At 43.3% G+C, this 24962-nt stretch overlaps 2 protein-coding genes across 2 annotated transcripts in view; both read left to right on the top strand.

Annotated features, from left to right (window-relative positions):
- The window catches only part of B4GALNT3 (beta-1,4-N-acetyl-galactosaminyltransferase 3), a 403403-nt gene that overhangs the window by 267722 nt on the left and 110719 nt on the right, over positions 1–24962 (top strand). The window lies entirely within an intron of this gene.
- Positions 1704–23263, top strand: CCDC77 (coiled-coil domain containing 77). Its single transcript, XM_048500341.1, has 12 exons — positions 1704–1910; positions 3702–3756; positions 5901–6102; positions 7566–7708; positions 8490–8586; positions 9173–9245; positions 9571–9665; positions 11848–11996; positions 12882–13623; positions 16457–16582; positions 18028–18180; positions 21984–23263. Exons 2-12 carry the CDS (start codon positions 3719–3721, stop codon positions 22128–22130), a joined length of 1965 nt encoding a protein of 654 aa, XP_048356298.1. The 5' UTR covers positions 1704–1910; positions 3702–3718; the 3' UTR covers positions 22131–23263.

Here is a 24962-nt window from a genome sequence, read left to right as displayed (position 1 = left end):
TGGCTTGACAAACAAATATGAAATTGCTTGAACAAATTAACAAACCTTTAATTTAAACTCAACAACTTTCTATCATTTAGGGATAAATAATAGTGAACATATATATGTATACATATACAGCACAACTCAATTATACAAAATTGTCAGTGCCTTTTAAGAAAAGCACTCAAAACAGTTACAACTACTAACAGTGCCCAATAAATAAAGATCAGCAAGAAAGTCCTAACTATTAATAAAGCAGGGCTTCTTTATCTCATCTGTTCTTCTGCGTAGGATGTAGCTGCTGCAGGTCTTTCTTCAACTTGGTACTGTAAAAAATAATTCCCTCAATTGAGCTGTAGGCCTTCCTTCTGTTGCAGGCCAAACCAATTCAGGAGCATTACATAATTAACAAACTAATACACCCTTCCATTACACTGGGGAAATTCTGATATACTTTTCTTTCTTATTGGGCCCAACACATACCTCTAAAAAAAATAAGTAATTCCATCAGTTGAGCTGTAGGCTTCCTTCTCCTGTTGCAGGTCAGATCAACTGAGAAGGGTAAGAAGGGCTTTTGCAGTTGGTTATAAGTACGCAAGATTACCAACTGCACATGCTCTTTGGGCACTTATCCCCTGGGCCCTAAGACACAAACAAAACACAAATACTAAAATGGCATGGGTTACAAGTCCGTTATCACAAGCTCCTGGAGCTCTTCACAATTCACTTTGGTTTTTGCCATCTTAAATAATTTGGTATTATTTGTAAACTTAATTAGGTTTTTCAAGTCCTTGATGAGTTGTTATATATCAAACATAGCTTGATGGGTCACATATTGTATAGGCCCTAGGCTAACTAATCCATATTATATGATCCTATGAATGCATCTGGGGGACTGGGGTTGTTTTTTTAGAACTAGAACTGTATATTTACATAGAACATACCTGAGCCCTTCGGGGGAGGGTGGGGTATAAATACAAATATAAATAAATAAAATAAACATGCACAAGCTAACTACAAATTTGCTTAGATCAGTCACAAAGAGTTTGTTATCCACCGTTTCTAGTGTTAGATTTTTCAAATCATTTTCCAATTTATTGATAACATCTTTAAGATGTTCCTCTTGTTCTGTAGCCTTCTCTATTACCAAGAGCATTAACTCCAATGAGCATTTGTTCAGTATATTTGTATATCTGATTTTAAATTCATTGGAGTCAAAGCGGGTGCCTGATATTAGAATATTCAGTCAGAGAAGTAGAATGAAAATGCATTTTAAATTTATTTTTCTTAATATACAGGAGCTGGGTTCAATCAGATTCTAATGGTCGTACTGCATCCTGATAATCTAGCAGCTACTCTAGAGATAATATCTGTTGCTATTAAGGAGGAATTTAACATGCCGAACGATGTAACAATTTATTTAGAACAATTTTAAGGCATTTAATACACCAGGCAACTTGACGCGGGTAACAAAAACAAAACTTCCAGCATCCATCGACTTCTTCGTTTTCCCAGGACGTTTAAAAACACAGAAGATGCTCACGCACCTCTGGAAGTTTTACTTACGTTACCAACCTTGCTTCTTTGGACTCCATTTCCCAAGGAGCCCTAGAAACGAACTTTTCAAGGCCGTGTCGGATGCCTAGTGAGTTGTGATTGGACAAAAGAATCTGACCCGATTTGTTACGCTGCTTACGATTGGACAACTTCCGAAGCGGCAAGTTTTCCTGTTTGATTTTCGGGTTTTCCGTTGAATCCTTCTGCTGAAGTAGCGCGAACGGGACTGCGAGAGCGGCTAGTTAGGAGGAGCTGGCGAGCGCTGCGTGTGGAAGGTTTGCTGAAGGGAACGAGGCGGGTCTCTGCAGATGGAAACGAAGGCAGTCGTTCCTTAGCGCTTTTGCAATTCAAAACACCACTGCAAAGTTCACGTAGGTTGGAGTGGCAGGTGCTCAAGTGTGTAATTTTGCACTAACTGTCCACGGCATAGGAGGCTTCTGTGGGCTGGTGGTTAGTAACTTGGCATCTTTTCCTCATTTCGCCTATACCTATTTCCCCTACCGCTAGCCCCACTGGCGTAGTGGGGTGTGAGAAGCTGGTACGTATGCGAGGTTGGGTTGCCTGCTCTGGGCTGGGAAATACCTGGAGGTTTGGGGGATGGAGCTTGTGGAGGGAAGGGATGGGATATAAACTATAAAGTCCACCATGCAAAGCAGCCCTTTTCTCCAGGTGAACTGATCTCTGTTACCTGGAGATCAGTTGTAATGCCGGAAGATCTGCAGTTACCACCTGGAGATTGGTAACCCTAACATGACCTGGAGATTGGTAACCCTAACATGAGGAAGTGCATTAGTTGTAAGGGGTAGAAGAACTGCTGCCTGTTTTTTGAAGTAGTTTAATATGCTGTTTGTAAATAAGCATAAGCATTTTATTGTCATTGTGCACGCACAATGAAATTTACAGCAGCATTCCTCGATGCACACAATTTCAGACTCATACCCCATCCTCACTTTCCCCTTCCTCCACCCATCCCTACACAGCCCCAAACACATCAACATGAAGCCGCAGAGTTTAGCATAGCCACAGCTCTAGAGTAGAAGCTGTCTCTAAGCCTCTTTGTCCTAGTTTTGATAGACCTGTATCGTAAATAGTAAGTAAAAAGCTCATTGCATCTTTAAATATTTAGACAGATAGATTGCTCAGCCAAAAGACCAATAAGTTATATATAGCTATGCGTACACATACTTCTGGGTTTTAAGATGCCTGGGTGGCAGGGAGTGCTGTTGCTAGGTTTTGAGAGGCTCGGTTGCTGGTGGAGGACGAGCTGCACATCAGGGTCTAGTGCAGTGGTTCTCAACCTTCCTAGTGCCACAACCCTTTAATACAGCTCCTCATGTTGTGGTGACCCCCAACCCTAACATTTATCCATTTTGCAGATGGAGAACACTGATGCAGAGAGTCTTAGGCGACTCCTGTGAAAGGGTTGTTCGATCCCCCAAAGGGGTCATGACCCACAGGTTGAGAATCACTGGTCTAGTGTAAACAGCAATGCAAGTTAGGAATTAGACCTAAGAGGTCTCTTTTTTAAAAATCAGGTTTTAGAGAGTCCCTTCTTGAATCTGTTGACATTAAACTCCTAAGATATTTGGCTGTTAGGAATGGGTTTCAGAATCAAATATAATTTCGATGGGATATTTAGGTAGAGAAGAATGTGGTGGAAAATGTATTCCCCAAACTTCATGTCTACCCCAAGATGGAGGGTATACCAAGATGGAGGGTATAGTGGAAGATAATTAAAGATTTTGCTTTGGAAAGCATGGTATTGAAAGTATAAGCATCCTTCGATGTGTGTGTGTTAAGTGCCATCAAGACACCTCTGACTCGTGGCAGCCCTAGGAATCGATGTCCTCCAAAACATCCTCTTGTTAACGGCCTATCTCAGGTCTTTCAAACTGAGAGACGTGGCTTCCTTTACAGAGTCCATTCATCTCATATTGGGTATTCGTCTTTTCCTGCTTCCTTCTACCTTTCCTAGCATTATTGTCTTTTCCAGTGGCTGATGACAAAAGCAAAATCATCTGATGAAGGAAGCTTTGGCTCTTGAAAGCTTACACCCTCAAAATTTGTTGAGTACTAGAGAATCATTAATACATTTGTTTTGCTAAGTTCTTGGTCATATATCCCTGTTACTAAAAATAGGTTTTTTTCCCACGTTGATGCAGGTGGCAGAGTGAATACCATGGCTTGTTCTCCAAGAACACCCCCTGCTCCCAAAAAGTAAGTCAGAAGACAGGCAGCCACTTTCATATGACTCCACTGCCTCTTTCTTCCTTTAACCTATGGGCTGGAATATTGTGTCTTATGCCAGGTGGATTGCAGAGAGCCAGGGTGGTGTAGTGGTTAAAGTGTTGGACTAGGACCTGGAAAACCCAGGTTCAAATCCCCATTCTGCCACGGAATCTTGCTAGGTGACCTTGGACCAGTCACACACTCTCAGCCTAGCCTACCTCACAGGGTTGTCATGAGGATAAAACGGGAAATAAGAATGATGTAAACTGCTTTGAGTCCCAATTGGCGAGAAAGGCAGGATATAAATAAATAGAATAATCTATATTCTTTGCTGCTAGTTGGGACAGCTGTCTGCCCCACCTCATATCACTGCTGCATTATCCTCATCTAATTACCATTGAATATTGTTGACTTGAAGCCGGGAAGTTTTAAATCATTTAAAACTTGCCTGATCACCTCTGTCCCATTCAGATCAAGCCGTCTGCAGCCATCTGAGTCCAGTTCTGCAGCCATCTGAGTCCAGTTCTAGGCACCACAGTTCAAGAAGGATATTAACAAGGTGGAATGGGCCCAGAGAAGGGCAACCAAAATGGTAAAAAGGTCTGGATTCCAGGCCCTGTGAGGAGCAGCTTAGGGACCTGGGTATGTTTAACCTGGAGAAGAGAAGATTAAGGTAGAGAGAAGATTAAGATACCCATGTTTAATTATTTGAAGATGGATCTTGTTGAAGGTGGAGCAATCTTATTTTCTGCTGCTCCAGACACTAGGACAAGGGTTCAAGATACAGGAAAACAGTAATGGGTACAAAATACAGGAAAACAGATTCCACCTAAACATTAGGAAGAACTTCCTGACGGTAAGGGCTGTTTGACAGTGGAATACACTGCCTCGGATGGTAGTGGAGTCTCCTTCTTTGGATGTTTTTAAATGGAGGCTGGATGGCCATCTGTCAGGAGTACTTTCTTTGTGTATTCCTGCATAGCAGGGGGCCCTTGTGGTCTCTTCCAACTCTATGATTCTTCAGTGCAAGAATTTTCTCCTTGGCAGCTCCTGGTAACTGCTTTGTTTTGTATAGATCTCTACGTGTATCTCTTCAAGACTATCCCCTCTGGGAGAAGTATTACTGTCTTGTTCTATATAGGCAATGGAATGTAGATAGTTATACTAAATTCGGAACAAGTTTTACCAGCATCTGTACTAGTTTTCCAGGCCTTATTCAAAGGGTTAGTTGTATCCTGCAAAGCCCAAAGGGGCTTGCAGTGCAGTCCTAAACAGAATTATCCCCATCTAATCACCATTGAGTAATGTTCTGAAGCTGGCAAGTTTTAAATCATTTAAATCTTGCGTGTACGTATTGGTATTATGGATAAAATTGTTGGAGATGGAGTGAGCTAAAGTCCAAAGAAGTGAATGCACAGTTGGCTTCTATGTACTGCCTTGAAATTGTCCTCAAGGGCAGACCCATATAGTGTTTTTTGCAATAATCTAGCTGTGAGATTATCACAGCATAAAATATACAGTGGTCAAATACTTCTCTATATATTCAAAAACATATATTGGTATATAGTCATTTGGACTCCACATGCAAAGATTTGCAGACTGGGGCATTAATCCAACAGTGCCACTGGAACAGAAAAAGATATCTCTGATCCCTTCCTAAAATCATAACTGGAAAAGAATCATTAGACTGAAGCAGTATTTCTTTCGGAGTTCCCTTCTTCCCAGATCAAGTTAGGATAGTGGAGAAATAAGGGTGGGAATAGATTCCATGACAAATCCAAGGCAGGTCAATGAAGATCCTCTCCCAGAAGCATTCAAACCAACTTGCCTGGAGGGAGGGAGAAAGTCTACCTGCCTCAAGATCCCCCTTTCCATTCACATCTTTCTTTCAGACATGCCTATGAGTTCCCATTTGGCATTTTGAGAATTTGGGGTGGACTGAATATTTAATTGGAATACCAAACCTGGTTCACATTTGTTGACAGTGAGTGAATAATTCATAAAACTGTGCAGCTTCTTTCATTGTTATGTCTTTTCTTTTAAGAGAGGGTTGAGGCTTAGAGTTAGTAGTTTTGCTTTTGAATGAATTGGTTACTTCACCCATTTTTGTTATCTTCATCCACATTGCTCAGGTCCACCCCCAAACGGGCCAGTCCCTTGTCTCCTGACCAGAAGGATTCTACTCCTCTTCCTTCAGTCAATGAGCGATTGGCCTACCTCCGCCCCTCCCGGCAACTGCTGGAATATTACCGAAAGAAGATTGCCCAGTTTGATGAAGAACATGAAGAGTTGGTTAGAAGGCTGGAGAAATATAAAGCAGCGTACGATGAGCAGGTAAAAATAGAAGAGGATCAATAACCAAAGAGGAAGAAAACCGCTGTGGTTGACAAAGAGAGCATTAATGAGTTATGAATGAGCATTAAGACTTGCCAAATTGCTTTAAGTTTCTCTTCTAGCCATCAGAATTTTATAACTTGGTCCCAGGGAAAGTATATTGGTGCATAGCACAGTCCATTTGTTCCAGATGCTAAGGTGACTAAAGACTGAGTGGTGGTCATCAGATCTGTGGAGTGGTATCTGCAAACACAGGTTCACTTGCTGAGCACTGAAAGAAGCTTTTATACAATTGGTTTTGTATTTTTAAACACTAGTTTAATTTTTGTGTGTATTGAATTGAATGGTGGTAAGGGGAGCTTCTGGGATCTGACAGTGACCTTAAGAAAACACTAATTTGCACTTAAGCACATACGAATCTGCTTTTCAAGCCACTGGGCCATCCAATTCAGTCTTCTACTCTTGCTGGCTGCTGCTTCCCAACGTCTTGGTCCTACTTAGCCTCGCTACCTAAAGTCCCTTTGACCAGGGATGCCAGGGTTTGAACCTGGGACTTCCTACAGCCAGAGCAGGTTCTGCCGCTGAGTTATGGCCTCTCTCCTGTACACTGATGTGGAAAATGAGGGAACAAGCAGGAAGGCATTGCAGTAGCCAGAGTCTTTGATCTGGGATGCTGCAAGGAAAGCAGGTAGAAAAATAAAAGGGAGATTTGGAAGGAGTTGGTATTTGAGATGGGGCAGAGAGATTAATGTGCTCAGCGAATTTCTGTGCTACCTCTCAAGAGACCTGCTGCATGCAGCTTACAGATAAAAACAAAATCAGAAAATTTCAAAGAACAATGTGCATTTCCAATATGATAAGACTAAGCTAGATGCATAGCAAAACCTAAAACAAAGATTGAGCAACTTAAAAAAAATATTCATTTTAAAGCCCCCAGGCTAGCACCAGACCCTAATATAGCTGAAAAAGATGGACCCCTTTAGTAAAAAGCTTGAGTAAACAAATATTTTCGCCATGTGCTGCAAAGGGGGAGAGCATTCCACAAGTGAGGTGCCACAACTGAAAAAGACTTGTCTGCTATCACCACCCAGCTCACCTCCACAGCCGGATATGGAGACTGGCAGATCTTAACTGGTGTAATGGACAGCGTGGGTGGAGGCAAAAGACCTTGAGTTTGCATAGGCAAGCTATTCAGTCTATAAAGGATTTCCCCGCAAGTATGAATCCTACAAAAGTATTTCTGGTGAATCCACTGGCAAATCCGTGGTGTTCTGTAGAGCTTTAACAAAATCCTCCGACTGTTATCTAGTCAAAGGCAGTACTATCTGACTGCGCTTGCCCTTAAGAGAAGTCATTCAAGGCCAGCCCTCTTCTTGCAAGCTGCTGCTGTTCCAAGCAGATCTGTAGTCCTCTCCCATGACAAGTGCTTGCTTTTTTCTCTGCTTCCATTTTTCCCCACCTAGCACAAACTGCAATGGGAAATGCGTCAGCGGGAAGAAGAAATTGCTGAGCTGCAGAAGGCTCTGAGCGACATGCAAGTTTACCTCTTCCAGGAAAGGGAACATGTGCTGCGTCTTTACGCTGAAAACGACCGGCTGAAAATCAGGTTTGTCAGCTGGATGGGGAGACAGAGAGACGCAGAAATGGAAGGGGAAACCTTCCTATCTGCATGTGCGCACATTTTTGTTGGGCCCTACAGATTGTCCCATTTAACATCTGGGACAGGTTTGAAACATGCATGGGAAATGGTGTAGGCAGAGTGGAAGGAACACACTTTTTCTTGATGCTTGAAGAGCATTTTGGGGGCAGGTTGTTCCTCTGTAAGATAAGAGAGTGTGGGAACAACATAGTGCATGCTACCGATTCTTAACTGGACCCAGGAAAACGTGTTGCTCTCTATTCCGCTCTGCATTTGTCCTAGTGGACTGTTATCCTGGATTATACAGAGCAGCCTCTAGCAACGATAGATGTTGAGGATATAGCTTATCTGTGTTTCTCCGCTTCTGCAACATGGAAGTTCTAGGGTACAGACCTACTAGGAGAAGGAGCAATGGATGACATTGTTTCTGAGGCTATAGCTGAGAAAAGCCAAGTGTAAAGTCCACGTTAAAGTCAGATTTTTAAGAAAAGAAGGTGAATATCTGTCTGAAGAAGGAAAGCAAACACTCAGTGGCTGGCACTGAGTAATATTTTGAATAAGGATTTAGAGGTGCCAGTTTGATTGGGTTTCTCTTCTAAGCAGCAGGGTTAAGACAATTTAGAAATAAACCTTCAGTCTTCTCACAGGTTAACTTGGCTTTGAATAATGGGGATTAAAGACTGGGTATATGTTATAATGACTTGATACGTTCGGGAACAGAAATGTGTAATTTTTCAATGATTTCTAGGGAGCTTGAGGACAGGAAGAAGATCCAGCATCTTTTGGCTTTAGTAGGAACAGATAATGGTGAGATCACCTATTTTCACAAGGAACCACCTCACAAGGTAACAATCCACAGACTTTTTTGCAGTTAAATTTTCTGTCTTTGAGAACATGGTTCACAAAATGGATTAGAACAAGTATAGCTACACTCCCAGGTCCGTAAACAAAAGCTAAATCAAGCAGCAAAAGTCTAAAGAACAAGGGTTAGTTAGTCCTGGAACCCACAGACCTCTGGGGGGAATTATTCCAAAGCTGGGGCACTGCCATAGGATACATATTGTATTGGTAGATCAATTTATTGAGTGAATGGTTTATCTTGCCAACCTTCAAAAAGGTTTTTAAATGCTTCTTATACAAATATTTTAATAGGATAGAAATAACTCAGTGTATTTCATATCTCTTTTCATGTAGGGTGGCAGATCTGCCATCTTGTATTTTATGTAGTTTAATTAAAAAAAAAAATTAAAAAAGAAGAATATCCTGTCTGGGTTGTAAAAGTGTCAAAATAGCCTAGAGAAGCTGAGCCACCAGATGATGCCACCTTGTCGTAAGCTAGGACCCCCTTTCTCTGTCATGACATCACCTCTCAATGTGGCAAAGACAGAGTGACATTGAGCAAGCTAACTGGAACGTTTCTGGTTCTTTTAGGTGACTGTTTCTCAAAGACTAACCAAGAGCAGAGATCCATATGAACCAAATGAGAACAGCTCTCTAAAAACAGGTAACAGATTGTGTGTCTTTCAAAAGAGAGCTGCTGCATAGTAAGATGCTCTGAGGCACAGGTGTCAAATTCGCGGCCCTCCAGATGTCATGGACTACAGTTCCCATCATCCCCTGCCAGCATCATGCTGGCAGGGGATGATGGGAACTGTAGTCCATGACATCTGGAGGGCCACGAGTTTGACACCTATGCCCTGAGGGATGTGTAGGAAGGAGCTGAGTTCCCTTTCTCTTGTTCACAGTTTCCTAATGGGAACGTTGTCTCAAATATATTTAATCTATCTGAGCGGAGTCACTTTTTTAATCAATGGAAACTTCTGCTTTAGGTATTAGAAGCTCTACTTCAAAGCCAACAGCAAAAGGAGGGACATCAGAAAGTGCAGAGAGATACCAGAGAGACAACCAGACGCTGCTATTACAGGTAGCCACATACCACATGGTCTTGGATTGATTTGTGCATCTTGGCATTCTGCCTTTGCTTTCAAGGTCTCAGAATGGAGTTCCTTATCAGTTCCTTACCCTTATTATTTTCCAGTAACGGGGGACGATTTAGTTAGCCTTTTGTGGATTGTTAATATCCATGAAAGCTAAGTGCAGAAAAGCCAATGCTTAGGACAGTGATGCATACTTTGCCACTGGCTCCTTTTTGGAAGATATAAACATTTGTGGAGGGGGGAGAAAGTGGTGAGCTTTGACTAAGACCTACCCCAACCAATAGGGAATATCTCAGCTGTGCCCAAAGTCTAGACAAGGTACTTTATAAATATAAAAAGAGTTGAGTTTTATACCTTGCTTTTCTCCACATTTAAGGAGTCTCAAAGCAGCTCACAATTTCTTTCCCTCCCCCTCACCACAGCAACACCTTGTGGAATAGGTGGGGCTGAGAGAGTCCTGAGAAAATTGTGAGAAAACAATCCTGCTTCACCTGATTAGAGTCCACTACTCATGCGGAGGAGTGGGGAATCAAACCCAGTTCTCCAGATTAGATTACTAATCCATCCCTTTCAGTAAGTTAAAAGCAAGGTGCTGAATGGCTTTTTTGTTGTTGTTGTTGTTTTCCTAATGCTGTCAGCCACCAAGGTAACACTGTATAAACTGATCTTTCAGCTCCTTTATAAACATATTGAGGTATCAGCTCAATGCCAACCGAATATAATACTTCATGCATCTGACAAAATGGGCTCTGGCTTTCCAAAGCTTGTGTTACAATTAATTTGTTAGTCTTTTGAAGTGCCGCAATCTTCCCTTTGTATAGGCAGCAACCAAAGCAGGCAACTCTTCTGGAACCTGTAGGTTGACAAGTCTTTTGTTCTCATGTTCTTGCCCCAGGCATCTTGAAATTAGCCAGTAAATGTATGATTGGCCACCTAGGTCCCACATGCTTTCTTTTTATCTGCTTGCTTGGAATCCAGCTATGATTTGTGTTTTCGCTCCTCAGCCCTCTGATTCATAAAGGTAAAGGTAATCCCCTGCTCTCCAAAACCCAGAGAATCTTGGGTATTCATATACCCCATTACCTACCCATTCAAATGATGATAAGCCCATCATTTGGTCATTGCAGTGGTCATTGACAACAAAAAATGGGGTAATTGAATTCATTCAGGACCCATCAGCTCACTGATAGGGATAAGAACATAAGAACAAGCCAGCTGGATCAGACCAGAGTCCATCTAGTCCAGCTCTCTGCTACTCGCAGTTGGGCCCACCAGGTGCCTTTGGGAGCTCACATGCAGGAGGTGAAAGCAATGGCCGCCTGCTGCTGCTGCTCCCGATCACCTGGTCTGCTAAGGCATTTGCAATCTCAGATCAAGGAGGATCAAGATTGGTAGCCATAGAGCGACTTCTCCTCCATAAATCTGTCCAAGCCCTTTTTAAAGCTATCCAGGTTAGTGGCCATCACCACCTCCTGTGGCAGCATATTCCAAACACCAATCACGTTGCATGAAGAAGTGTTTCCTTTTATTAGTCCTAATTCTTCCCCCCAGCATTTTCAATGGATGCCCCCTGGTTCTAGTATTGTGAGAAAGAGAGAAAAAATTTCTCTCTGTCAACATTTTCTACCCCATGCTGAAGATGATCTTAGTGAACGAGGCAGTCATGAGAACAGCTGCTTCACACGGTGGCATTTAATTGTCCTGGTGGCAATATAAGCTCCCCCACCGCACCCCTGCGTTCAGACTTGCTTCTGTATTGATTCTAGGCAAGTAAGAATGACTGTGGGTATACTGTTTTTTACCGGGCAACTTTCTAGTATTGAAAATGTACGGACTCTTAAATTTTACAGAGTAGTCCTTCATGCTGAAAAATAAGGCTGAAGATAAATTAAATTTTGCACATAGCGGAGAAGCAGAAATTCTTCGGAGAGAGCAGGGCCCAGGGAATTCAGACAGTATTTTGTGCACATATTTCAACTATGTTTTTTATCAAATGACTAAACGCTGTCGGCCAGTTCAGGTATTAGGCTGTCAACCCTCCAAACCGTTAAAGGAGTGGGATTCCTACCATTAAAAGTGCATCAGTTTGTTATTCTGTGTGGGAAGTAGGGGATATTTTTCAGCCCGACATAACTGTTGGTTCTCTGCCTGTTTTCTGTGCCCACCCAGGTGGAAGCCCTCCAGGCTCAACTGGAGGAGCAGGCTCGGCTTGCCAAAGAGCAGCTTGAATCCTTGCTAGAAGACCGGCGTATCCGTATAGAAGAAGCTCAGGTTCAACATCAGAGGGATCAGGACAAGATCAAAAACCTTACCGAAAAGTGGGTGCGCAAAACTGTGTCCGTTTCTGATGACTGTCCCAAAGAGGCATAATATAAAAATAAACGATACTGTAATGGAGGGGTGAGCTGGTCAACTATGTTCACTGCAACGCCTGTGTTGAGTGGCATGGAGGGAAGTAAGACAATTCATGAGGGAATCTTGTCTCTCTGGAAACAGGACCATCATGGCAAAGGAGGTAGTTTCAGGTGGGAAGCCTAGAGAGACCAGAAGAGTAAAAGTCCAATAGCATCATAAAGACCAACAAGATTTCCAGAGTATAAGCTTTTGAGATTCCAGGTTCCATCAGACACAGCAGAAAAGGAAGGGCACGCTTCCCTATCATTTTGGCGCCATTAGTAGCCTATGTTCAGAATCCACTCACTCAGAGATGTGATGCTATTTCGATTGCCCCAGATAGTCTGTGGACTCTTACTCTGATGCTCTCAGGTTCAGACTCCTGCTCAGGCATGACTTTCAGGATGGGGGAGCAGCCATCTCTCAATGACAGAGCACATATTTTGCATCTAGAAGTTCCCAGGTTCAATTCATGGCATTTCCAATCAGAGGATGTCTGATATCAAGTCGGGGAAAGATTTCCTCCTAGTTACCATGGAGGATTACTCCCAGTCAGAATAGTGCTGGACTAGATGGACCAGTGGCTCAATTCAGTTATAGCAGTTTCCTGTGTTCAGATCTTCCAGGTGGCCCCCTGTTGTTCCTGTATCAGTGCAGATATCTCTTTAAATAAGACCTGTACTAGAGCATATTTTTCCCTTCTTTAAGACTGTGCCCTGTGCACCTCTTGTCTTGCAAAGTGGAAGTGCAAGGAATGCAAAAACTGGGGAACAAAACAGTCATTGTTTTTCCTCTGTCTCTCACTTCAGATTCAACAAAGCTCAAAACTTGCTATATGAGAGCACCAGAGATTTTCTGCAACTGAAATTTGAGGCAAGGACAAATGAAAAATCCTGGATGGCAGAGAAGGACCGGATATTAAGCAAGCTGGACAAAAGGGAAAATGAGCCAAAACGAAGCAAAGTTCATTGGGACAGTAACAGAACTCAAGGCCATGCGAGGGGCCCGCCGGATCTAGGCCATGCGAGGGGCCCGCCAATTCCAGGCCATGCGAGGGGCCTGCTGGATCCAGGCCATGTGAGGGACCCACCGGATCCAGGCCATCCAAGGGGCCCGCCGATTCCAGGCCATGCGAGGGGCCCGCCGGATCCAGGCCATGCGAGGGGCCCGCTGATTCCAGGCCATGCAAGGGGCCCGCCGGATCCAGGCCATGCACGGGGCCCGCCGGATCTAGGCCATGTGAGGGGCCCGCCGATTCCAGGCCATGCAAGGGGCCTGCCGGGTCCAGGCAATGCGCGGACACCGCCAGATCCAGGCCATGCACGGACACCGCCAGATCCAGGCCATGCCCAGAGCCTGCAGAACAGCAGTTGCAATTGGCAAGAGGAGAGCAGTCAAGATGGGTCCGAGAGCAGTCCTTGTCAGTATAGCTTCAGCCAGAGGTTAGGAGGCTATACGAAGAAGACAGGCAAGGCCAGGCAGACGCGCAAGGTCAAGCACATCTCCCAAGCAGAGCATGAATTTTGCAAAGCGCATAGTGCAGATTTTAAGGTAACACCAGCTGCCCTTTTTGGAGGTCTTGAAATAGAGCAGTGACGATTTCCCAGGAAATAGTCACGGGAGGGCATAAGGTTCATGGCACCCTTGTCGAAACTCAGAGGTCTGGGTTCAGTCATCACCTGGATGAGGAACCTCCAGGGCAACCCTGTGACCGCTGCCTTGTTTTCTTCCTTCATAGAAGCCGAGATAGAAGTTGCTGTGTCCTGTGAGGGAAGGCGATACAGTATAACCTGATCGTGAAAACTAAGCAGGGTTATTACTTGAATGGCAGAGCAGCAAGAAACTGGCAGTGGCAAACCACCTGTGCTTCCCACATGCCTTGAAAGCACTCAGTTGGGGTCACCATAAGTCAGTTGCAGCTTGATGGCACACACATATGTAACGTGCCAATCCTCAGGTTGCAGAAGAGTACACAATGGGGGCATGTATGGAAACAGAAACTTCTTGAGGTAGCCTGTTTGCCATTATATAGTTTGCATTGAAGGGGGTTCTTTTGGTTTGTCTTAAGTACAGTTTTATCTTACTGAGGAGTTTTATGTCATGAAGAAGAACCACAGGCTTTGGGTCTCTTGAGCCAGTAAAGAGAAGAGAAGATGGAGATAGGAGAAGGTTGATTACCTTATTAGTAGCCTTCGAATACATGCTGTGAGGAGGAGAACTGCTTCTCCATCAGTGGAGGAGGAGTCGGCTTTTTGGGTACTCGGAAGAAGACAGTGGATTCAAACCACATCAGCTAAAAACGTATAACCTGGATTGCATCTTAGAGCAGATGAGCAGTGGAACAGGTTGGCTGGGGATAGGATGGGATTCTCATTGCTGGATGTCCGGCAGGGCAGGTCCGAGAATAAGTGGGCTTATTTAGGCAAATGCAGCCTACAAGGCAACCTATATATTGGGGACCCACTTTGGGTAATTTCTAGTATATTTCCCAGGGTGCTCCTCTATGGAAATGCTTCGTCTTTTCAGCAGGATAGGTACTGTGGGCAAGGGCTGAGAGTGACAACACAGAAGTCCCTTCCAACTCTGCAGCTCTTTTATAAACATGACGCTCACGCTGGCATTAAGATTTGAAACCACTGTGATAGCTTCAGTTTCTGCTTATGTCTGGGGAGGATAGATGCTGCAGGCCAGAATCTGAGGCAAAATGCCATTTCTTGTAGTGAAGACATCTGGATTTAATAACACAGCCTGCAAACCACCACCACCACCACCCCCCCAGTAGTTGAGGCTAGACTAACTTGTCCTTGAAAACAGAAGCAATTGCCAGTTCCAGGTCTTCTGTTTTCTTTTGCTAGCATTGCCTACCCTTTTCATTGTTGACATAACTGCCATTGTTTTTGACCAGAGGAAGGTAGCACTGTGTTCATTCAATCATGCAGATGTGTGTTTATTCATTCTTTCACAAGTGAATGCATGTTCAGCTGCACTGTACTCTCGTTAGAAATGGCAGTGGTAGCATTGGCCAGTGACAACTCAAAATCTTTCACTGTAACTGCTGCCACCATCTGGTCTCCTCACCTTGGCCTCTGCTGCCCTAAAAAGAGAATTCTCCTTATCCCTCGTTGCTGCCCCAGCTCTCCTTAAAAACAGCCCCCACTGTCCCCATCAGCCTTTCTGATTTCTCCTGGGATTGCCCCCTCTCACAAGAGCTTGCCTGCCATTTTGGTTGCGCTGGCTAAGGTAATCAGAAACTTTGACCGCTCTCTTGCAAGAAGGAGGAACGCTCAGTTTATGTGGTACCTCTAAAGAGGCAGTGGGGGAGGGGAACTGTCTCAGCGGATTTACATCATACGGTCAAGGACTTAATCTTCCCATTTAATTCTGTCTCTTTCTCTCCCTCCCTGGAAGGGGCTAGAATTTCACAAAGCAGCAACACACAGCTCCAAACTCCTACCTCCTTCTCAGATTCTCTTTCTGTCTCTTCTTCTCTTCTTACATGTGTACACATTATACAGTGACAAAAACAGGTTTATCTCTCTCTTTTATCTTTTCACAGATGGCATTTTAGCAGTAATTCATCAATAATTTCTATTTTTTTAATGTCCAGTGGTTATTGTTGGTATCCTTTTACTTTTTAGAGTTCTCTAGTTGTAAACTCATAGTGAATGCATGGATCTTCCAGTCGATCTTTTCCCACAAAACAGCCAGCAGTTTACACTTCGTGGCCACATCAAATTCTGGGATTGCTTCTTTCTTTCCTCCTCTTAGGTCCAAATATCCAGGTACCAGAAATCTGGGTTGGAACAGCTTTAATCTTCTTCAAGATTCCTTAGCAGGGTTTAGCGAAGATGGCAGTCCATCTCCTGGGGCTTCAACTCTAGGGAAGGGAGAAGGGTCCTCCAACTCCTCTCCCCTCCCAAGGAAACTCCCTCCTGGAGAAATGTGGACACTCTAGGGCCGTGGTGGCGAACCTATGGCACTCCAGATGTTCATGGACTACAATTCCCATCAGTCCCTGCCAGCATGGTCAATTGGCCCTGCTGGCAGGGGCTGATTGGAATTGTAGTCCATGAACATCTGGAGTGCCATAGGTTCGCCACCACTGCTCTAGGGTCCCTCTCCTTGCTCCGAAGATGACAAATCAGATCTGAAGAAGCCCCCAAACCTGAAAAAACCCTGCTGGAAAGTCCCAGTGTATTTCACTCAAGACAGCTTAACTGCCTGAGGCGCATTGGGATATACCATTAGCATCTGTTTTAGTCACAGTGTCAACTGACATATTTTCAAGATGGTTCTGTTGCCTTGGCCATTGCCTTTTGTTAAAGGAGCTATGCATAAAAAGTTTGTATATAGCATCTGATAACCCTTGGCTTTTTATCTCTAGTCACTCCAAGGCCAGTTGGTGCAGGAGCAGCGATTAGCCACCATGTATCGAGAGCAGTGTGTTTCCCTGGAAGAAGAACTGGCAAAGATTCGAGAGGAAGGAGACGTAGGCCGAGAGCTCTTCAAGGTAATGCCGATAGCTGGTGTTTTCACTTGTTCAATGGGAGTACTCTTTAATGTCCACCTAGAGGGTCTGAAGACATTAGAAGCCACCATGATTTTTGTTTGAGGGGGTGGTTTAAAGTTAGGGCATTGTCAGCGCAGTAAGTGCAACATTTGGCAAGTAAACGGTTTAGTCCAGTTCTGGTTCTAGACAGAGGTACTGCATCATCTGCATAAAGCAGAATCGGCATGGGTAGTTGACTAATAACTGGGGAGTGTGAGTTGGTGTCCTTGAGAAAGGGGGTCAAATCATTCAAGGATAGATTAAACAAGGTTGGTGCTAAGACACAACTCACTCCTTTGGCGATGGGGTAAGTGTGCCCATCATTGGGCATTCTATTTGGCAAGTGGTTTCGTGGTGTAACCTCTTTATTAGAAAGAGGAGTCTTATCCAGACCAAAGGAATCAAATTTGGACCATAACCTATCTTGTTAACAGAGTCAAATGCCTCTTTTAAATCGAGAAAGGCCAAGTACAATCTGGTATGCCCTCTTATTTTATATTTTGAGAGCAGGAGATTTATGAGCATACAGTGATCTAAGGTCGTATAACCTTTCCTGAACCCTATTTGCTCAGAACCTGAGATATTTATTCATTCATTCATTCATTCATTCATTCATTCATTCATTCATTCATTCATTCATTCATTCAACTTCTATACCATCCAACCCCCGAAGATCTTATTAGTTTCTAACCACCCGAGCATTCTTTTGGAGATATTTTGGGTAAAGCTTCCCAGCAATTGAAGGCAAACTGATAGGTCTGTAATTAGATGGAGAGTAAAGGTTTCCTTTTTTAAAGACTGGGGTAATAATTGTATTGGTCTAGGACAGGTAGGAATTTGCGGGTTTCCTCCGAATTCCCTCTATCAGCCCCTACCAGCATGGCCAATTGGCCATGCTGACAGAGGCTGATGGGAATTGTAGTTCTTGAACATCTGGAGAGCCGCAGGTTCCCTACCCCTGGTCTAGGAGCTAGGCAAGATCCTTGGATTATTTGCCAGGGTAAACAACTTGGCCAGAATAGGAGACCACCAATCTGCAAATACTTTATACTGCTCTGGTGGAGCCTGATCTGAGCCAGGAGACTTATTAGGTTTTAACTGCTCGATAAGCAGTCTGACTTCAGATTCCAAGACAGGACCAGGGAGGAGTGGGGAGCAACTCAGAAAAATTGAGAGATGTAACATTACCCTCTGGACCTTGAAAAAGATTGAAAAAGTGACTGTACCACACCTGGGGATCAATGTAGGTTGGCAGATGGGCGGACATATGAGCTCCTTTGGCAATAATGGACCAAAATTCCCCAGAGTTTTAGCAGTTGTTAGAGGGTGCTCAGGCCTCCACCTCCATGATCCTATCTGTGGAGTTCAACGGCTTACAGTGCTCCTGTTCACTTTCATTTCTGTAGGAGCGCTCGGAAAAAATGGGGAAGCGGCTTCAGCTGATGACCCAGCGCTACGAGGCTTTGGAAAAACGGCGGGGCATGGAAGTGGAAGGCTACAGGAATGACATCAGACAACTTTGGCAGAGGCTGAAGGATGTGGAGAAGCAACTTCTCAAGGTAACTATGGTTACGTCTAGGACAGGGATCTGCAACCTGCGGCTCTCCAGATGTTCATGGACTACAATTGGCCATGGTGGCAGGGTCTGATGGGAATTGTAGTCCATGAACATCTGGAGAGCTGCAGGTTGCAGACCTCTGGTCTAGGAGAAATAGCTGGAAAGGGATTTATAGAGGATGACTGAATTTGGATAGTTAATACCCAAAATTCCTCCAAAATTGTGCTTTGCAGTCCAAATTCCAGTTCGCTTGCTCAACTGAAATCTTGTTTATAAATGAAGATCATAATTGATTTGACTACAGCAGCGGTTCTCAACCTATGGGTCAGGACCCCTTTGGGGATCGAACGACACTTTCACAGGGGTCGCCTAAAACTCTCTGCATCAGTGTTCTCCATCTGTAAAATGGATAAATGTTAGGGTTGGGGGTCACCACAACATGAGGAACTGTATTAAGGGGTCACGGCATTAGGAAGGTTGAGAACCACTGGACTATAGCATGAATGTAAATTATATTTCTCAGTATACTCCTTTCTTGGGCTTTGCTTCTCTTCATCAATGAACATAAAGTACTATGTAAAGCATTCTAGTATTAAACTTGGCTTCAGCTTTTACCGGCAGCATTCTATTAACAGTAGCCTGAATGAGTCTCCTTCTCCTGAAGTTAGTGAGAAACAAGTGGGAACAGGCTGTGCTACTGAGAAATATTATTTGAAAGAAAGGCCCTGCCTATTTATGATTTTGTGCGCACCTCCATTACTGACTACTGAGGTAGCAAACAGTTTTTTTAAGTGGCTGAAAGACAGGCGGAAAAGAGTGGTGGTTTATTGAGTAATGTTTCAATTTTATGACATATGGCCAATGCAAATACCCCAAGGCAGGTATAACTTAGATGCTTTGCACTGAAGATTAATCAATAGGATATGAAAGTCAACAATCTCTTGTATTCCTTCCTTCAAATAATTCTAGAAAAGGGCTTGTTTTGAATGCTGCTGCAGTTGCTTTCTGAGGGTTGCACTTTGCATGGGGAGATTCATGAGCCCATCCTAATCACATTTGCACCCTTCTAAAGCCATTGATTTCAGTGGTGACAAAGCAATGGACTAAGAAGGAGTGTGCAGATGTGAAATGTCAGACCTGCTCTAACTTATGCCTTTGTTGCTTGTTGGAGCGGTCCATTGGATACTCACGGTGAAGGGTCCTTGTCCATTGAAGACAGGAGGACATCTTGAAGGCAGGTGATTCCCAATCCTTCCAATAGGGAGGCAGGAGAATTTTTTCTTGATCTTTCAGTTCAGTACTTCCAACACAGTAGGCTAAATTAAGCTACATAACTGAATAACACTTAATAGGAACAGGAAATAAGTCAAACTAGCACTCTTAACCATGACAAAGGTGGTGCAGAATTAGATTGTTACTTAAACAGTGTAATGTATGTGTAGGGGGAACAATAAAAGATGAGTAGTGAGGGCCAGGATATCCTCCTGTCTTCAGTGGAGAAGGACCCTTCACAGTGAGTATTCAATGGACCGTTCTCCACTGAGACAGGAAGACATCTTCAAGGCGGGACCTCCTAGAGCAATGTCCTAAAAAACCTGGGCAGGTCATAATCTAGTTTAGTTTTCATTAGAATGACTATTGATGAGAGAATCTAGTCTCCTCTGCCTCAAGAATTATTCTTCATAAAGTATCCACCTGTGATCTTATCGTGTGTGTGTGTGTGTGTGTGTGAGAGAGAGAGAGAGAGAGAGAGAGAGAGAGATTAAGGAAATGAACCCAAAAAAACTGAGAGACTTACAGAGACAACTACTGTGTCCCCATACAGAGCTGCCAAAGAGTCAAGAATGCATCCCTAGATTAAGTGATTCCTGTGGGTCTTTCCCATAATCAGAAGAACACAGACAAGATGCTTCACCAGAAGAGTCATACTGGTGCAGCCCTTCAAGGGACACTTTGCCAAGGATTACACCACCAGTATCCCCATTCTCCAAGCTCTGACCTCATTGATAACTAAGAAGTTCCCTGTATCCAAAGTAGAAACAATCTGGATTAAGCAGCTGTCGCTAGGAGCCCAACTCCTGCACCTGGATTAGGGCTTATGGAATTACTTCTGTTCTGGGTGCTAGCAAGCCACACTACGCCACTGTGGGAAAGCTAAGCTTTGCTTCTGCTCATCCAGCAGACTGAGGGGAGTGCTCTTCTGGCTTCTGCCAGGGCCTCTGACTCTTTATGCGTTTTTCTCCCTCAAGGATCTTAAAGAGGGCTAGTATATACAAGTCCTGACTGGGAAGTCATTCTGCTAGCTTAAGGGGAGCAGAGGAGAATTGGAGTGTAGGAGCATGAGAGAATACTCAGTAAGATGCAGTAAAAGTAAAGGTAGAAGATAAATGGATAGAAAAAGGAGTTAAGAGATAAGAAAAGTAGTATAAAGGTCGACCTTAACTCTGACCCTGCTCTTCCTGAGGCAGGAAAAGAACTGGAAAGGGGTGACTCTCCTGGAACAGGAAGATCAAGAAAAAAAAATATCTTGCCACCCTATTGGAAGGGGTTGGGAATCACCTTCAAGATGTCCTTCTATCTCATTGGAGAATGCCAAAACACAATGTACAGTGTTTCTGTTTAAAAATCACCGTCTCCAGTGTCAGGAACTGTGCCTGGTTAATGAGGGGCATTCCTAGCTCGGTGCTATTTGTGTCACCTTATGCTGATAGAGATGGTATCTAGGTGAAGAAAGGGTACTTTCACTTCAGCACAGTTCTGACAAGAGATATGTTAATGCCCTGATGTATGTAAACGGAACTTTCCATTTTCCCTCTTCCTTGATCTTTGGCGGCTTCGGGTAACATTTATATAGATAAGTGGAGGCTGACCCTAAGCATGCAATACTTCCATGCTGGAAAGCAGGAGGTGTTTAAGTTGCCCTGCCAGGAGGTAAGACATGCCAAGGTGGCTGTATCTCTTCCCTATCCTCCAATCTTGGGGCACCTGGAGGTCCCAAGTTTAATGTATGAAGCCACCTCCCTCAAAGATCTGAGCGCGGGCCTGCACATAGCTTCTCAGAAATACTTTACTCTAGGTTATTGCCAGTCAAGGCTTTGGCAATCAATTACCAGCCAATAGAGAATCCTTCAAGAGCTCTGAAAGGAGGTTGATTGACCAAGAGTACCAAGAATCTAACCAGAGAAGCCAATGTGTTCTGTATCCCACATCTACTCTTGGAATCTACACTAAGGCTGCAACCTTGTATGGCAAAGTATTTAATACAACAGAGCTCAATCCAAGCGCTTGAGCCTTTACCGTGCAAGTAAGATGTAACGCATTACTCCCATCAGCTTGGTTTGCAAGGCAGACAGTTGAAAAATTCCCTATCATGAGAGCCGCATAATGCCACCATGAATTGTGTAGGTATCAGCTCAAACATGTGTGCTTTTGTACTTGCCTCTCTAAGCATAATCAGATCAAATCTTTTTTTGCAACAGGTTCTGGCAAAGAAAAAAAGTTTGTCAGACCAACAAAAAATCGTATACCAGTTGAATAATGAGGTTGCTCATATAACTTAGGACAACATCTAAATTTCTATGTCTCGCCATCGTGATGCAACTTCAAACATAGAGTAGTTCTGTAGCACTGCAGCCAATCCTCAAACTCTATTATACTATGTAAGACTTGTTTTCCCTTGTCTGTCTTTATGCTGATATGCCAGTAAAGGTTACCTTGACTCGAACTGTCTTTTAAATACCTTATTTGGAACTCCCCTAATAGAACGTCTTTTTGCCTCTGTATCCCATTTTTCTTTCCTTCTAGGTGGTGATGTCGGTTGGGCCAGACCAAGACCTTGCAGTTCTGCATGAAATTCGCCAAGGGAACCAGAAGACCAAGAAAGTTCAAGGGGAACTGAAAAACTTAAAGTCAAAAATCTTCACCCTGGAAAAGGAGCTAAGAGTCTGTTGAGGAAGATTGGCCAGTGAAGCCGGGTGCCACTTCAGCATTCCTGTGGCAAAAATGGGAGATCATATCTGCTCACTGAAAACCATGTACCTTGTGGTAACTCTAGGGTGTAGCTTTCTGCTCCTGGACTGAATGGATCTGAACAAACGTGAGTGAGGAGACTTGGAAAAGGTGTACACCTTGTTTAATTTAAAAAAAACCCTGGCCCAGCTTTTACATCCCATTCCCTGTGACTTCAGTTTATGACAGTAAATACGAGGTTAATGGTAACATTGTTCCAATAGACTATACTTGTAGTCTGTAGGAAACTTTTTAATCTGCTGAGAATGGTGTCCAGTGAAAAGCTCTCCGGAAAGCTATTTGTATCCCTGTTAGCTACAGAGAAGGAAACAGCTTCTGTGAGTCCTTCTCCAGGAATGACTCTGGAAGGAAAGCGTTCCTACACTGTGCCATGGGGCCACCCTATTATCGTGTTTTCTTAACCAGAAGTCATCCTTTCCAATTCACTGCTTATTTTGAGCTCCCTCAAGAACTACAGCCCAATTCAAACCATTTCCCTGGGAAAGAAAATTGTGTAGATCTAAGCATGGTTTGCTTTCACATAAGTACATAGGACTGTAGCTTTAAATGGTCTTTGCCCTACATGACAGGACCGTGGGTGGTTTTGGGGGGAAAACAATCCTTAGGGGGTTGAATTGGGTCTTACTCCCAAGGTTGTACACATAGAATTATAGCCTTAGTCACAGAATTGAGTTTCATAACGTTGCTTCAGACCACAGTTCCTATTCAGATCCTAACGTGTGATATTTTTATTATAGAATGTCGTAGGGAGATGAGAGACCAAACAACTGTTCCCCAATGTAGTGTTAGCATTGTCCCTTACTATTTCTACCACCAGGACATTTCTGCAACCTGTGATGGAAGCCCTGTTGCAGACAATCACTGGTCTTTCAACTTGAATATTAACCTATCACTTCTCCACAGGAAAGTATGATGTAGGAAAAGCCAGTGGACTGAAGGTCATATGTCACTGTGCCATCACTCAAGTAGGAATGCATTGGGAAGCCATTACTTCATTGAGCATATCTGTACCAGAGGCATATGCCATTGTCAAATAAAATGATGATCTAATTGCAGTTTCTTATAAAGAGCTGTTTTCTGCGCATGAAATTTGTAGTAATTCCCCCAGAAGTTCCCTGCTGTTTTGAAAAAGTGACTTTCTGTCCAACAATGTTTATCAGTTAGGATATGCAGGAAACTAAACTGGAGTGATGTAGTATGAAAATACTAACCTGTACCCTTGTTCAACAGGATATCCCCTCTCCTTGATTCAGTCACTAACCAAGAAGCTGAGAATACAAAACGGTATGACAGTAAACTGGATTTTATTTATTACCTTTACAAATATGTCAAGGTGAATAAAGCCAATGCGGTGACAGTTCTGTTTGCACTACATACATAAATCTGGTGTAATATTTGCCTGTTGTGGCAACACCAAAGGTATCCAGTCTGTATTCTTTACTGATTTGTAATCGTAAAAAATTACTAAGTCAACATCCAACAAAATTACATTCTCTATTCTCTTTTCCGAGCCCGTTTATATTGAGTGGCAATACATTTCACATGGCTTGACAGATTTAATAACATTAAAATGAGAGTTAATTGCCAATTACACAATCTTTATATCTTTGCTAGTTGTAGGACAGATGATATCTGAAGTCTCCATGTAAGCCCTAGAACACGTTTACATTTTACAACTCTGTAGGGGAAAGTTCCTGTGTCTCTTCCAGACATGCAGAAGAATAATGCACTTTCAATCCCACTTTCAATGCAATTCTTGCAAGCTTAGATTTTTACATTGTAGCAGACAGCACAATCCCACTTGCTGAAACAATTGTGAGAGAGTGGATTGGAAGGTCGCATTATTCTACCATGCGAGAAAGCGGGCTCCAGTTCAATGATTTTGTGCTGGTCTCCCTCTGAAATTCTTTTTATGTAGTTTGACAACATATGACTTATCAGTACAGCAATTCTCTAAGCAACTTACTGAACAAAAGTTTAACAGCTGTACAGTTTAAAACCAAATCATCAGATCAATCCAGTCATGACTTTATTCTCATAATATATTGCGGTAAGATCAAAATAGCATAATACTTTAAAGTTATGAGCAAACAGAAAGGCTTTCAAAGCCTTTATGCCTTATTGTGTTTGGCAGGCAAGGGAGACTTTGGCAATCTAGCAGCCATGATATAAGAAAAACTCACAGCGTGTCACATGGAAACCACTTACAAGTTATCTCCCCGCAAATTTCATCTTTACTTAAAGCGATCGTGGACTAGGGGACAAGATGCTTGTATTCAGGATATCTTAGCCAGCTGTAGCTGCATGGAAGGGTAATAACCCAGCACCTTGAACTTAGCTTGGAAGAACCATTTGGCATCCCTATACCAAGCTCACAGAAAACAGGGTGTAATATGTCCCACTACCATTTACGCCAGAAATGTTAGTGCTGGCTCTTGCAGCTCTTGCTACATTGGCTCTAGGGCATCTCTGTTTGAAGAGAATGGTGAGCAAGGTCCCAGCCCAGCCGAGTCTTTATCTGGAATGCCCTCCTGGTCACATTAAAAGCTCTGCTCTCTTGCTTTTAGAGGCCAAAGCAGAAAACTTTCCACAAAGTCCCATTATTTTTTTCCCCTCTTAATTTCTCAAAATTATCCACAAAGCTGAAGCCAACCTTCATGTTGCTCCATAATACCCAGCATTTTGCATAATAACTTCCTCTTTATTCAAATCGCTTTTGTGTCCATGCTCCTTTTCACTTACTGTAAAATAATA

This window comes from Sphaerodactylus townsendi, linkage group LG06 (genome assembly GCF_021028975.2).
Source record: "Sphaerodactylus townsendi isolate TG3544 linkage group LG06, MPM_Stown_v2.3, whole genome shotgun sequence".
NCBI classification, from domain to species: domain Eukaryota; kingdom Metazoa; phylum Chordata; class Lepidosauria; order Squamata; family Sphaerodactylidae; genus Sphaerodactylus; species Sphaerodactylus townsendi.
Note: the sequence above shows the minus strand (reverse complement) of the source record. Positions and strands in the feature narration are given on the sequence as shown.

Excerpts from the sequence above, each read along its gene's own strand:
- CCDC77 (XM_048500341.1), top strand. The coding sequence starts at position 3,719 with ATGGCTTGTTCTCCAAGAACACCCCCTGCTCCCAAAAA. Across the intron at positions 8,587-9,172 it reads ACAAGGAACCACCTCACAAG|GTGACTGTTTCTCAAAGACT; the intron begins GTAACAATCCAC and ends TGGTTCTTTTAG. Across the intron at positions 13,624-16,456 it reads CGCATAGTGCAGATTTTAAG|TCACTCCAAGGCCAGTTGGT; the intron begins GTAACACCAGCT and ends TTTTATCTCTAG.